The 15223-nt window shown below is 38.6% G+C and overlaps 1 protein-coding gene across 1 annotated transcript in view; it reads right to left on the bottom strand.

Annotated features, from left to right (window-relative positions):
* Bcas3 (BCAS3 microtubule associated cell migration factor) overlaps nucleotides 1-15223 on the bottom strand; it is a 440143-nt gene that overhangs the window by 323340 nt on the left and 101580 nt on the right. The window contains exons 12-13 of the mRNA XM_055619572.1: nucleotides 12832-12908; nucleotides 7962-8045 (exon numbers count right to left, since the gene is read on the bottom strand). Coding sequence (XP_055475547.1) covers nucleotides 7962-8045; nucleotides 12832-12908 — 161 coding nt within the window. The remainder of the gene's footprint in view (nucleotides 1-7961; nucleotides 8046-12831; nucleotides 12909-15223) is intronic.

The following is a 15223-nucleotide window of genomic DNA, read 5'->3' as shown; positions in this document are numbered from 1 at the left end:
TTAAAACACTTTATACACCAATAAATAGCACAGATATTCAGTCTGCAGTTCAACATGACCTTAAAACTTTCTTAGAAAAAAAATCAACATGAGTTCAAGCAAATGTCATCATTACAAGCGCCAACATAACTGTGCTAGCAATAATGCCATAATTAAGTGATAATAATTACAAGTACAGAAGTGTTTCATTTGATAGGAGTACAAATATATTTACCAAAACCTTTCTTTTACTACATCCCATTAATGTACATATTCTAGAATACATGACTTAGTAAAAAGGGAGCTGGCCATGTGACAATGTTTTCTGACATTTTCAAAAATATTGAATTTTTTACAGTGTTGACTTACAATATTATAAGCCAACATCTAAGTGAGAAAAGGTTGTAACTCTAAAATATACCTCTACTGTTATAAAAGACCACACACTAACAGCAATGATGAGAACTCCTTTCAAATGGCATCCAAAAGAACAAGTCGCTGACTGGTTTCCTTCCTGGCTGTTGAGAGAAAGCAATCCCATGCTGTGTTTCAGGTACACTATTCCACTCAAAGCAAGTAAGTAGATCTAAATGCATGTTATTTTTTTTCTTATTCAAAAATCTTAATAGGGCAGGAGTTGCATCCCACTATAAAAGTGTGATATACTTTCCTGAGGCCCTAGTTTCACTCTATACTTGAAAAGAAAAACCGTTAACAAAAATATTCTTAAAGCTTTTTTCTTCTGAAAATAGAACAACATACAAATAACCAACTTTTGAAGGAGATAATTTTCATTGAAGAGGATAATTCTGCCTGCCAGAGCAGACAGCCTAGAGCCTTTCTTCTAACTGTGATGCTGATGAAATGCCTCCTGCCTACAAGATGTATAGGAAAAAGATGAAGCAAAGATTGAGGGAATGGCCAAAGACTGGCCCTACCTGAGACCAGTCCCATGGGAGAGAACCAGCCCTTGACGCACACTTCTTAGTCACATACTTCTTAGGTCTACTTCTATGTCATTTATTTTTCTTTGATTTCAGTTTTGTCTTACAACATCACTATAAAGGTAAACCTATTATTTGCATAAATACTTGGAGCCTTTGAAAGGAAACCATTTTTTTTTTACATTTTCTTGATTTCAGAGTAGCACTTGAAATTAATCTTCATAATTCTAGATTTTTCCCACTGCTTTTCATAGCATTCCATCTGAATTTCCTTATTTATACTGCAAAGTTAAGTTTCTTTGCTGGTGTTCAAGTAAGATTATTTGATTATGGTTATAAAATCTTGATTCATGTTTACTAGTTCTCTCCTAACAGTCCTGTATTAATGTGTTTTTTCTTGTTGTCTGAGAACTTAACGACAACTGTTTTCAGAGGGCAGCACCATTAGCACTAATGGATGGGGGACAACTGATAGGGCAGAGAGAGGTTCAAAATGACAGGGGACCCTGTGACAGACTTGCCTGGAGTGGAAGAGAAAACACACCACAGCTACAGGATTAAAGGCTATAATGGATTTTACTCACGCTTTGTCATAGTGACATGGTCAGCTGCCTTACTGCTAGAGTACTGCTCCGTGAGAGTAATCAGGGATTGAAGGAACGCTAAAATTGTTAAATACACTCAGATTGTGCAAAGACCTAGTCCAATTTGCCACCCCTATCCATACCTACTTAGATAAAGAGGGAAGACAAATCACCAGTGTGGAAGTACTACAGAATCGTATCTGCTACTCATGGGAACAGGAGCTTTTAGATGTACTTCATTCTGATAGGATATAGGCATTAAGAATGACTGGTAAGTTTTTACTTACATTCATTCTAAAGCAAAGTCTTCATTGATGCAGAAAGCTTTCATCTGCATCTGGCTTCAAGGCAGATTTGGTGGTAACAAAGTTTTAGGGCTATTTTTTTAAAGACAGTTTTATCAATATTCATTGTTCTTTCCAAAGACAACACATCAATTCTTCGTGTGTCAATTCTTTGGCGAACATGACCAAAATAACCTGCTTTCCTTTTGTTTTCCTGGTGCTTTGCCTCTACCTTGTGGCTCGCTTCCCTGCATTTCTTTGCACTTTTAATACGCCCCAGTTCTATTCCTATTCACTGACATAAAAGCATGAGCTGATATGCTCAGGGGCAAAGGCAGAGGATATTCATCCAGACACTTTCACACTGAGAGGTCTTGCTTGATAAAGACTTGGTTGTGTCTGTGTGGGAACAGCTCCATTAGCACTGAGGGCGTGAGCACAGCAGCTGAGGCACCTCAGAGGTTAATCGGACTTCCTGCTCAGTTCTCTCATGAATACACTGTGGTGCCGGCTTCCCTTGGTCCTTCAGAGGCATACTCAACAACACTAACAGTCATTTCTTGTGAATTATTGAAAAAAACATTTGGCTCCTAATTGAGAACACTAATGTGTTTTATAAGCACTGTAGTTTGAGATTTTAGCACAAAACAAAATAGTTGCAATTGATTCGTGAGTTCGCCCCCCCCAACCTTGGTTTTGTAACTTGTGTCTTTGTGCTTGAATTCAGCAGACAGAACTTTGCTGGTCATCTTATTTAAGAATGTGTTAGTATTTAAGGTAGAAAGCTCTCGCTCCTCTTCAGCTGTGGATGAGCTGGATCCGAATGTGAAGACCACACTGGCTCCACCTTGGTTGGAACAGTCCTTTTACCTCTCTGCCTCCTTTCTACCTCCTGTACCAGGATCACAGACTGTGCAATATGCTCCGCCAGGGTTCTTAATTTTTGCCATATCCTCACCCTATGAGATATGTGTTTTGAATTCGTGACCTGTAAGATCAGAAGCAGCAATAGGCACGAATCTCAAGCAAAGTAGAATACGACAGTGGTTAAAGATTGGGTTCTGAAGAGAGATGGATTTAACGTTTGGCTTTCTCATTGGTTAACTGTTTACACAGGTGTTGTATTTGGATTGCCTAGGTTCAGCTTTCTCTTCTGGAAAACTGAGAAAGCATGGGTGTAATTTATGTTTGGGGATTTGGGCCATGTTACCATGCACTACTCCCGTATATGCAGAGTACAGAAATACACTTCAGGTGCCTTCTTTATTTGCTCTCCAAATATTTGCCAGGCAGGGTCTCTCACTGAACACAGAACTAACCCAGTGGCCCTGGAACACTGACTGGCCTTTCTGCTGTCACTGTCACTTGACTTCTATGAGCTTCTGAGGATCTAGACTCAGGTCTGATCCCATTTCTGCAGCAAGCATCCTACCCACTGACCCATCTCCTCAGCCCAATTACTAGTATTTTGTTGTTGTTGTTTTGTTATTGTTTTGGTTTTTGTTTTTTACCATCTGCAATTTATTCACTTTGTATCCCAATGTAGCCCCCTCCCTTGTCTCCTCCCAGTCTCACCCATCCTCCCTCTTCTCTCTCTATGGTTCTTCCCTAGTCCACTGATAGGGCCTGACCCTAGCCTATCAGGTCTCATCGGGGCTGGCTGCATCATATTCCTCTGTGGCCTGGCAAGCCTGTACCCCCAACCCCACCACAGGGAGATGATCAAAGAACTGGCCACTGAGTTCCTTATGGAAGAAGAGGGGGATAGAAACACCTGGAGAGGACAGGAACTCCACAAGGAGACCAACAGAGAAAAAAAAAAAAAAAAAAACAAAGCAAACAAACAAACAAACAAAAAAACCACCTAGGGTCAAGCGGGCCTGCAAAGACTGATACTCCAACCAAGGACCATGCATGGAGAGGACCTAGACCGCCTGTTCAGAGGAAGCACACAGGCTACTCAATTTCTAAGTAGGTTCCTTAGTAAGGGGAGCAGGGGTTGTCTCTAACCAATTACTAGTTTTTTACCTTTTGTTTTTTAATTCTCATGTAAATTGCTAACAAGATGATATTTAGGTTTTCATAAGCAAACTGTTTGCCATTTATTCATTAAAATTTAGAGCTGGTGAGATAACGTGGCTGCTTTGATCCCTAGGAGTCACAGAGAACAAATTTGTGAAGATATTCCTCTAACTTCCTCACACATACCATGAAACATGGGCATGCAAAGACACACATATACACTAAAAGCAATAAATATGAGCTGTAGAGATGGCTCAGTGGTTAGGAGTACCAGCTGCTGTTCCTCAGGACCCAAGTTCAATTCCCAGTACACACATGGACATTCACAACTGTATTTAACTCCAGTTTCAGGGGATATGGTGCCCTCTCATGGCCTCCATGGGCACTAACCCTCACATAAACAAGATTGTTATATAGCATATTATATATAACATATAATTTTATATATAAAGATATATATACAACTTTTCACATTTTTATTTATTGCATATACATATAACAATCTTGTTATGTTATCTATAATTTTATATATAAATATATAATTGTATATATAATATATATAATTTATTATATTATATAATATAATTTATATAAATATATAATATATATTTATATAAATTATACTAAACCTATCAGGCTGGAGAGAGCGATGACTAGGTAGTTAAGGGCCCTGTGTGAAGCAGCTGACAACTGCCCATACCTGCAGCTCTGGTAAATGATCTGCCCTCTTCTGGCATCCCCAGGCACCTGCACCCAGGTGCACATAACCACCACAAACTAAATAAGTGACGTTTTACTCTATTTCCCACCATAATGAGATAGTTAATAAACCTATCAATAAAAATTCCCAATGTTTTTGTGAAATTTGCTGCAATCTTGAATATTAATCAAGGCAGTAAAGTGTTGTAGGTATTGTAATCAGCCTAATCACCGATTAGACTCCTTCCATTCTTCGGACTGAAACATAAAAGGCTGTACAACATAGCTGTGTAATTATAGGATTACATGCCTATAATCCTAGCACTTGGGAGACAACTGTGAGTTCAGGGTTAGGTTGGTAGATTTCAGGATACCCTATGGACTGTGATCCTATGTGGTTATGGTCCTGCCTATAGGTTCAGGGTGGGGGTGAGTTAACCTTCTCTTGTATGCAACAGACAAATCTTAAGCTAAATTCTGATAAATATGGATGTAAGCATCATAAGTGAGAATCAGAAGAGGTAATCAACATAGAGCCTGAATTGGGACTACCAACCTTAACTCACAAAAACAGTTCAGCCTTATCTTTGTTAAGTATGGCAAAGCTCACTGTTGTGGAATGACCAACATGGCCAAACTTTGGAAATGCTTCACAGGAGTGGTGTGGCCTAGCTTCTATATATTAGCTGTGTTTTCTACTATTCTTACATACTTACTTAGATTTAGTTGCCAAATCTAACTCAGGTTTGATTTTTTTCTCATAATCTTGTCAATATTTTTTATCAAGATAACATGCCATCATTTTAAAAAGTAGGGATAATCTTACAGCTCTTAGTCTTAATACTGCACTATTATTCTATCTTTACTTTTGCATTTGTACCTGTGCAAGTCAGAGACAGAGACAAATGTGGAATCATATGGACCTCCTACCAAAAAGCTGAGACAAATGGTATAGACCAATACATATTTCATAATTGTTTATTCTTAAATTACAGAGAGAACACTGAAACTATGTGTGGAAATTACATCTTTCTGTGTGTATACAGAAGAGTGCAGAGTGCATGGCTAGGCATACTCGGTTATGAGGTTATGTGAACGCCAGAAACTGCTTTGATATCTACCTCTATTGCTCTCTACCTTAGTTTTCGATTAAAATGGGATCTCTCACTTGAATCTACAGTTTGCTAAAATGCCAAGATCCTCCTGTTTCAACTTCCCCAACATTGGAGTTAAATACAAGGCCATCAAACTCTATATTTAAGGGGGGGGGGGGTAAAAGGTCCTCGGGCTTACACAGGAGCCATCTCCTCGGTCACCTCTTCCTTTTTTTTTTCCAAGTAAACTTGCAGACCCCCCCCCCCAAAAAAAAAGTGTAGTCCCTATACAAATAACATAACAGCAATAGGACAGAGGAAGTATTCTGGATTATACTACTTCTCTTCCTTACCATGCAAAATTAGAACTATTGCATTCCTTAGAAGGTCAATTTAACAAATAATATCCAGGCAAAATATATATAAGGGAAAAATTATCATTGGTGGTGGAAATTACCACAACATTCTAATACTTTCTATGTTAAAAAAAAATTCACATAATGGATATAATTTAAACATCACTCTGTGTTTGGGAGATGGAGACAGGAGAATCAGAATTTCAGGGTCATCTTCAGCCATAGTGAGTTTGAAGATAGCAGGGACTACATGAAAACTATCTCAAAAAGAAAAATATCATAAAATGAATTTCTAAATGATTTGACAATTTTTAAGAGAACTTTAAAATATTCATGCTTTCAGATAAGAAATAAAATAATCATATGAATGCTACATGGATTTTTTTTTCTGCTGTTCTGCTTTCAAAACTATTTAATGACAGACATCTGGTAACTTACAAACTCAGGATTTAATATAGAACTTATTTAAAAGCATACCTAAAAATTTAACTTGTAGAGCTGTGGATAGAATACATAACTATCACACATGAATTCTAATCTCCAAATTAGTGATAAATGCCCTATGGGGAAAAAAATGTTGTCAGCCTAGTTTCTCTGGGGAGCCGGCCAGCAGTGTCCTCAGTGTCCTGCTCTGTGGATCAGGCTGAAGCTGGTCCCGAGACTCCATGGAATATACTCCCTAGACTGGTCCGAACTTTCACTGACTCTCCTGACTCAGCCTCCCAAGCATTAGGATTACAATTGTAAGGCACAACAGTTTCTTAAACATACTTTCTTAGAGCCTAAATGTGGAAGAGCTGAATATAAACCTCTTATCCCAATAGGGGAGGTGACGGAATGTAAAGGGTTCAGACTTGTAATTTTGAAGTCATTAACTTGAGCCTTATTTCCAAATACCCGCAACAAAACACTTTAAAAATTAATCCAGGCCCCTTCATTTTATATAAGGACAAAAAAAAAGATCTGCAACAACAAACAAAAGCAAAACTGCAGCTGCAATGGGTCACTCGACGTTGACAGGCGGCCAGATCCACATGTGTGAGACAGCTTAGTTCAAGAGTCCAACATTCAAAGCAGCATCTCTTTGTTAAATTGCTATGGATAAACACAAAGAACACTCAAGCGTTTGCCGAATTACTGTCATTTTTATGCAAAATGGAGAAATACGAACATACAGTGCTGAAAGTGTAAAGACTTTTCCTTACTCTGCTTCCGAGTGGAAAGTGTGTAATGCTTAGTTCTCATTGAGCCCAGGGACACATTCTATGCACATCATGCAAGCATTTGTGACAATCTTGAAGTATTTTTGTATTTAACATGAAACAGTGTGACCTTTGATTCCCTTTCAGTGGCTGGCTTTAGACTGTTGTCCTCTGAACAGTTGTGCTTTCTATTACATGCTGTCATTCAGATTCCCTCTGTCATCCCTATTATTAGAAGTCTCTGTTGTAGACTTCACAATTCAAAAGAATGGTGGTTCTAAGAGTACCTTATAATCAGCACAAGGTTTAAGAGCCACCATCAAAATTAACCCTCAAAAACAGAGAAGAACTCACTTGGCAAACATCAAGGGGCCAGACAAGAGATATGAAAGAACCTTTGAATGTGCCAGGGGACCAACTCCAGTTTTCATCAGGAATTTTTGAAGTCAAGAAGACTCAAAAATGTTCAAAGTTGCACAGGGGTGCACACAAGCCTGTCAGTGTACGCAGGATGATGCTAATCACAAAAAAAGGACCCAAGCTGCCACTTAAAATGTGTACAGTTCCTTGCAATATGCTATTAATTAGTTACCAGACTTGATTCCAGTTGAAATAGACCTGGGTTTTTAATGGAGTAAGAACAAACCAGACAATCTTCACAATAAAAGTACTATTAACCTCAAAGAATTAACTTGCAAATCACAAATTCTGACAGTGGCAAAACATTATTCTACGTCTGTGAATGAAAATAAATGGACCATCTTGTTATGACTTCCACAAACTTCTGAGGTACTCACTTTAGCAGCACTAATGACTGTGGCCGTGTAGGACTGAATGTTGTCTCCACAGGCTCCGCCACGAGACTGGTGACATCGGATCAACTGGGGAAGGGGTTGGGGAGAGAAGAGCAGAGTCATTTTCTAGTAAGCGATCAAACAGTGGCTATTTACCATACATGATAATGACGGTGGAGAGAGTGTTTGCATGAGTGTATTGGAGAAAAAAACAGCTAAAAGCCCTGCTGAGACATGTGCCACTCAGGCAGTTTTAAAAATCTTCTGGTGCCACTCAGGCAGTTTCATGTTCAACTATGGTTCTAATTGCACGAGGAACAGACTTGAAGAATTCATAAACTCTGAAATGGTGGGATTCAGGGTCTGGCAGCCTTTCCACAAATAAATTTTAAAAACATAATCAAAGGACTTACACATAACTTCCCAACATTAAATATTTGACACACTAGCAAATCAGATGTTTTCTCCTCCTAATTCCTTTACAATGATTATAAAAGAAAACCTAAAACAACAAGCAAAACATTCTAGGATATTTGCATATCCAGTTGTGTCTGTGGGAAGGTGGACAGAGTGTGCAGAAAGCAACTGTGTCCGTTCATTAACCAGCTGCTTCAGAGGGCCCACTGCACTTGCCACTTGGGACAGGGGACAGACTAAACTGCCATTGTCCATGTGAATCGCAATTTTGATTCTCACATGTTCAGATGAAACTCGGGATAAAACTCCTCATTGGCCACAACATACTTGTATTTACCAAAAATAATTATAATTAAGATTCACATGCAACCTTTTAAAGTAGGACAGCAAAAGCAGAGCATTAGAACAACGGGTATTTTCAAAGCCTGTGAAATTAATAAAGGATGAGCTGCACTGGATTCTGCGGCACAGATTAGCATACAATCCTTTTATTCCTGACTCACATGTGTGTAACTCCCTCACAGTAGTAGGAATATAACAGGCTGGGACACCTTACATCTGGTATGTAATGGATAGATTTCAAGGTGCCTGGTCATTAAACGTGTTTGTCAAAGAATAAACCATGGAAAGTGACTATTTTAGCAATTGGAAACAATAGCTTGTCCATTCAACCACAAATCCACATTCAGAGAATTATGAAAATTATTCCTCTGCTGCCTCCTGCTGCTTAAGCAGGGAAAGGCAGTATTGTGCAAAGGCTGAAACCTCACTGTTCCCTACGACAAGTAACCAAAATACTCCTGGACAGCCAGCATCCTTAACCAGTAGGCCATCTCGCCATCAGCACAAGAGCAAATTATATAAAGGTTTTCATGTTAAAATTAAACTAAAATTATTTAAAGACAGATGGAATAATAACCATTATAGTCAAAAATATAACATACAAAAAGAACATTTTGATCATTTAAAAAAAAAATCAACATACAAATGGATGAATTTCTAGAAAAAAAACCTTAATGAAAATGATCATAAAAGAGCAAATATGTTACTTTCTGTATTAGGCAAACATAAACAGCTGCATGTATATATTATATATTGGCACATAAAAATAAATATATAAAAATATACACAATTAAACATTAAATAGAAGTCTAATCAAAATGAAGGAAGAACAAGGGGGAAAGAAAAACAACAAATAAAAATAAATATGATGAGCTGGAGAACTGGTTCAGCAGATAAGGGCATTTGCCACCAATCCTGAGGTCAATTTCCAGAAACCACATGGTAAAGGAAGACAGATAACTCCTCTAAATTGTGGTCTGCCCCATACATGCTAATGCACATACATACAAAGAGACACATATATATACACACCAATAAAAATTGCAAAATAGGGCTGGAGAGATGGCTCAGGTTAAGAGCACTGGCCGTTCTTCCAGAGGTCCTGAGTTCAATTCTCAGTAACCACATGGTGGCTCACAGCCATCTAGAATGAGATCAGGTGCCCTCTTCTGGCATGCAAGTGTACATGCAGACAGAACATTGTATACATAATAAATAAATAAATCTTTTAAAAAAATTGCAAAATAAAAAAGGAACTTAGGAAATCCCTCCATGAAGACAGATGAACTGTACCCGGCCTCTGGTTTGCCTGTTGAGCTGGAACAGGTGAGAATTCTGTGACTTCTTTTGAATTGTAGGAACTGAACAAATAAACAATGCTGAAATATCAGTCTACCACGCAATGGAAGAGACATATGATCATGAAATGGGGACAGGAGAGGACCTGGTACTAGTCTCAATGTAAACACCTTATTTTTACAGGTACAAATATGTTTGCTTTCTTGTTTTCAGTATGGAAGTGACATGTATGTGTATACTAGATGTTTCCAAAAAGAAACACACTGGAGTACAAAAGAGCCACAGGAAAAAGCTGACTTTCTACTAATGTTGCATGTTAAAATCCAGAAGGAGACTAGAGAGGCAGTGCAGACTGCTCTTGCGAAAGAGCTGCTCCCAGAAACTCCATTAAGTGACCCACAACCTCCTGTAATTCCAGGCCAGAAAAATTCAACAGCTCTGGCCCCCTCGAGTACCTGCACTCATATGTACAAACCCACACATGGACACAGACACCACAGACAAATGAAAATAATGAAATAAAATCTTTAATAAACAGGAAAAGAAAGGAGAACTGGCAAGATGGCTCTGTGGGTACGAGCATTTGCCATACAACTATGAAAACCTGAATTAAGAAAACCACACATGCCTCAGTGAAAATGTGCTGTGATAAGTCAAGACAGGAGGATCACTGAGGCATGCTGCCACCAGCCTCGCTCCACGTCCAGAGGGAAGCCTCATCTCAAAAAATGAGACAAAAAGCAATAGAAGGTGACAGCTGACATCATCCACACCCCACACACAACACACAAACACATGAACATACATGCACAACACAAGTACATAAAAACACACACATAAATAAACACACATACACGAAATCAAACACACTAACTGAAAACATTCTTCTAAAATTCGGTTCAACTCTGCAATGACAAACTAGGCCTCATAAACAAAACTATCCAAAACTGAAAATATCACTACTCATATCTTAGTACTGTTATTTACAACTCCTTCTGTGCATGACGGCACATACACCTTGCCTGGTACCTGTATGTGACAGGAAACATTATTCACATGTGTATCTGCAAAGGCCATGCAACTATCAAGGGACTTCATTCACCTCAAACAGTATATAACTAATTGCACCTCCAACTTTAAATGTGCAGCTTTCCCTATGTGGGAATCTACTCATAAGTGCCAAGAGACAGTTTACGCACATTCTTTGTGGATGTCTCCAACACTCAAAGGAAATGCATTACAGATATAAACATTAGGAGACACTATTATGTCACCCTATTTAACTGTAAAGCTCTTGAACTGTTTGAAAAGAATCATGTGAAGAGCTATTTTTACGGGAAAATGAAGAGACCAGACACGAGGAACATTGTAAATAGAGCACTCAGCAACATGCAAAATATCTTAATTTTTGCAGACAGGCTTTTGGAAAAAGAATTAAAGACTTTATCTTGAAAACTTATTTTCATCAGCCCATTCTTGATTCTGAGCATTCCAGAGGCCAGTTGATTTACGAGTTCTGTGGCTTTACCAAGTGCTTATGCTACGCACCAGATCCTGCTTTTGTCAAGAACTATTTCGTATTATTTCATAATATTCTCAAGACACAATAACCATGTAACCAAGGAAAATGAAACAAGAATGCTAATCCTGAAAGCCAACAGTACATTTTAGACTTTATAAATAATATAGAATAATTTACAGACGAGTCCTAAGTGACATAAGAATTTATATCATCTTGCATAAAAAAAAAATCAATCTATGTTTTTGAAATATAATATCATATACAGCAACCTTTACATACTATGACAATCCTGATATATCAACGCCTGTATGTGCTTTAATTATTAAAACAAATAGCTGGACAGTAGGATCTAGTTGTTGACCATATAAGGCCAATACAATTGTTCCATGTACAATGAATCTCAATGCTTAACTTTAATATTAAATAATCTCTAGGAAGATGGGCTTGGTGATGCACACCTTTAATGCCAGCACTCAGGAAAGCAAGGCAGGCGGATCACAGTGAGTTCTACAATGTGAGTCTACAATGTGAGTCAAGGATAGCCAAGACAAGAAAGAAAAAAAAAAAGAGAGAGAAGAGAAAGAGGAGAGGCAAGGGGAAGGGAGGGGTATGAAGGGGAAGAGAAAAAGGGAAGGGAAGGAGAAGAAGGGGAAGGGAAGAAGGAGAAGAGGAAGAAGGAAAAAGGGAAGGGGAAGAAGGGAAGGAAGGAAGGAAGGAAGGAAGGAAGGAAGGAAGGAAGGAAGGAAGGAGAGAAAGGAAGGAAGGAAGGAAGGAAGGAAGGAAGGAAGGAAAGAAAGAAAGAAAGAAAGAAAGAAAGAAAGAAAGAAAGAAAGAAAGAAAGAAAGAAAGAAAGAAAGAAAGAATCCTTGGGAGAACAGTACTATGCACAAGCCAGGCTAGAACATCAAGGCTCTAGAAAGCCTTTATTTAAGCTATCACGTAGCGACACATGCTGCTAGTCCACATCATGTCCAGACTGAGACTAAGAGATGCTGACACAAAAACAATGAGATATTCTGTTTGAGGTAAAAGCTCACCATATAAGGCAGACCTAGGAAGCCCAGGATAGTCTTGATCTTGAGGTAACTCTCCTGTCTGTGACTCCTAAGTGCTCGATATACAGGTATGTGGAACCAGACCAAGCTATGAATCCCTAAGGGTCAGATTAGCAACTGCACACATAAAATAAAACATTCGCTTCAGGTATTCACCAGCAGAGCATCAATTCGGAGTGCAGAAAGCCCTTCCACAGCCACACGATTACAACTAACACAAACCTGGGCCACACCTTACCTTATTTTCTGCATAAGCAAGCCAGCGGCTCCCAAGGGCAATGGGATTCATATTTGGCCCAGGACAAGGATAACAACCTGCAAGTTCAAAAAAACAGTATTAAGAAATGTCACAGTAACTTTTCCATGAATGCATCATTTCTTGATTTAAAAAAAAAAAAAACAAAACATAAAAATCATAAGCTATTTTTTCAAAACCCCATAAAATTCAAATAAATGCTTCTTTTGAGATGGGGGTCTCTCTATGCACTCCTGGCTGTCCTAGAACTCACAATGTAGAGCAGATTGGCCTTGAACTCACAGCAATCTGGCAGTTTCTGCCTCCCAAATACTAGGATCAAACACATGCACCACCATGCCCAGCCCAGTATTCATTATTTTAATACTTAAATGATCTATACTTTTTTATCTTCCTGCCACTGAAGCAGGAAGACCTGAAAATAACATTCTACTAAGCATTTATACTGTAATTCCTGAAGAAAAAGTAGAAGTTACAAGGAAATAACTTAAAGTTCTTAAGTATAAAGCTTTTAGATTTAAAAAGAACTTCTGAAGAAAATAGAAAGCATAAAATAGGTGCAAGAGATTATAGTCACATACAAACATATCAGAAAGAAAATGATGGTGGAAAAAAGAAAGGCAAAGTAAAGTGACCAATGAGCATTAATAAACTCCAAAAGATGGCTCTGTAGTACAATCTGGAAAACTAGATAATGCTATGTATTTCTGCTAGCACTCTGTTACATTCTTCTTGGTTAGAGTGACGGTTACTGATACTAATAAATACTTCTATGATGAATTTGCTGTTTATTACTTTCTCTACTCTTGACTACGGGTAGACAGGGTTAAGAATTTGTTCCTCCTCTCTTTACTATTGACTCTCTACTGCCTATAGGTGTCTAGGAAATGGTGTGGTGCTGTCAGTGCTGATGGCATATTTTTCTGGCAACAGAAAACACAGATACTCTGTACAAAGACACACCGCACCACAAATTCCCCACAAGGAAGTATGCAGTACTTACAGATGAATTTAGCCTTGTTTCTATTATAATGATACACTGGAATGCTAACGGCACATTATGCTAATCAGCAGCATCAGCTTTAGAAGCCAGAGCAAGCTTTAGGCAGGAGCATCAGGACTCCCAGGCCAGGCTAATACTGAAGAGTGAGCTGAGGCCAGTCAAGACTACCGTCTATCTCAGTTCTCATAACTACTCTCCCGATGGCAGATGTGATCACATTGCTCCTTCACGTGTATGACTGCAACCTAATGAAGAAATATACATCCTGGATCCGGGTTCTGGAATTCCAGCGGACCTCAGGAATTACAGGCTAGTCGAGTGAAAGCAAGCTGTTTCTGCTCGCTGAAACAGTATTTTATAGCTGGCTATAGCCACACACCACTATCCTACCCTATCCCACAAGTGAAGGGGGTAGGGGGAAGAATCTCTGCAAGAGTAAATTCAAAGATGTTTACAATGCCATTTAACACAGTAAGCAGAGACAACTGGCCGTTAGAAGAACCTTGGCTTTCAAATTTAAAAGAAGATAGAATCCCACTCAGCTCCTCTCCCACGGCACAGGAACTGGATCACATAGTTAACCTGAGCCTCCAGGAGGCTGAGAAAGAATGACTGCTAAGAGTTTAAGACCAAACTGGCCAAACTTCTTCCATAGTAAAGAATCTTAAAAGTACAAGCAAGTGATGCAGTTTTACCTGATATCAGGCCAGAAAGTTGTTCCTAACAGGGGCATAACTTGAACACTTTTAGAAACACAAAAGTTCAATACTTCAAGCCTGTTAACCATGAAGATCAAACTGGCCTCAAACTCTGACATCTGCATCTTCCTTCCATATGTCAAGACAGGGGCTAAAGGCAAGCAACACGTCTACAGCATCTCAGGCAACTGATCGTTAACAGACGTACCCAGGCAAGGCAATGGTCAAAGATGCTCCCTAAGAGCATTTTTTTTTTAAATGACACCATAAAGGTGAAAAAGAAGAGCTAGAGAGATGTATTGTAGTTGAGAGCATTTGCTGCTCAGGGTTCAATACCAGTGCCCACAGGGCTCACAAACAGCTATAAACTCCAGTTCCAAAGATCAAGGCCCGGCTCTGCAATCTGTGTGCAGGAGGTACACATGTGATAAAAAGACACACATGCAGGCAAAACACTATTGCCATAATAAAAATAAAGTGAAAAGACAACCAGCAGAATGGAGGAATATACTTGTAATTCATTAAGTGACAAATGACTTATTTTAGAAAGTAAGAAAAATCTGACAACTCAATACTGAGAAATTATTTTCAATTGAAATATGAACTAAAATACACATCATCAAATATATGAAAAGTAATCCCTGACCATCAAGAAAATATATATAAATATAAA

The sequence above is a fragment of the Psammomys obesus genome, unplaced genomic scaffold (genome assembly GCF_907164565.1).
Source record: "Psammomys obesus unplaced genomic scaffold, mPsaObe1.curated_primary_1811, whole genome shotgun sequence".
In the NCBI taxonomy this organism is placed as follows: domain Eukaryota; kingdom Metazoa; phylum Chordata; class Mammalia; order Rodentia; family Muridae; genus Psammomys; species Psammomys obesus.
Note: the sequence above shows the minus strand (reverse complement) of the source record. Positions and strands in the feature narration are given on the sequence as shown.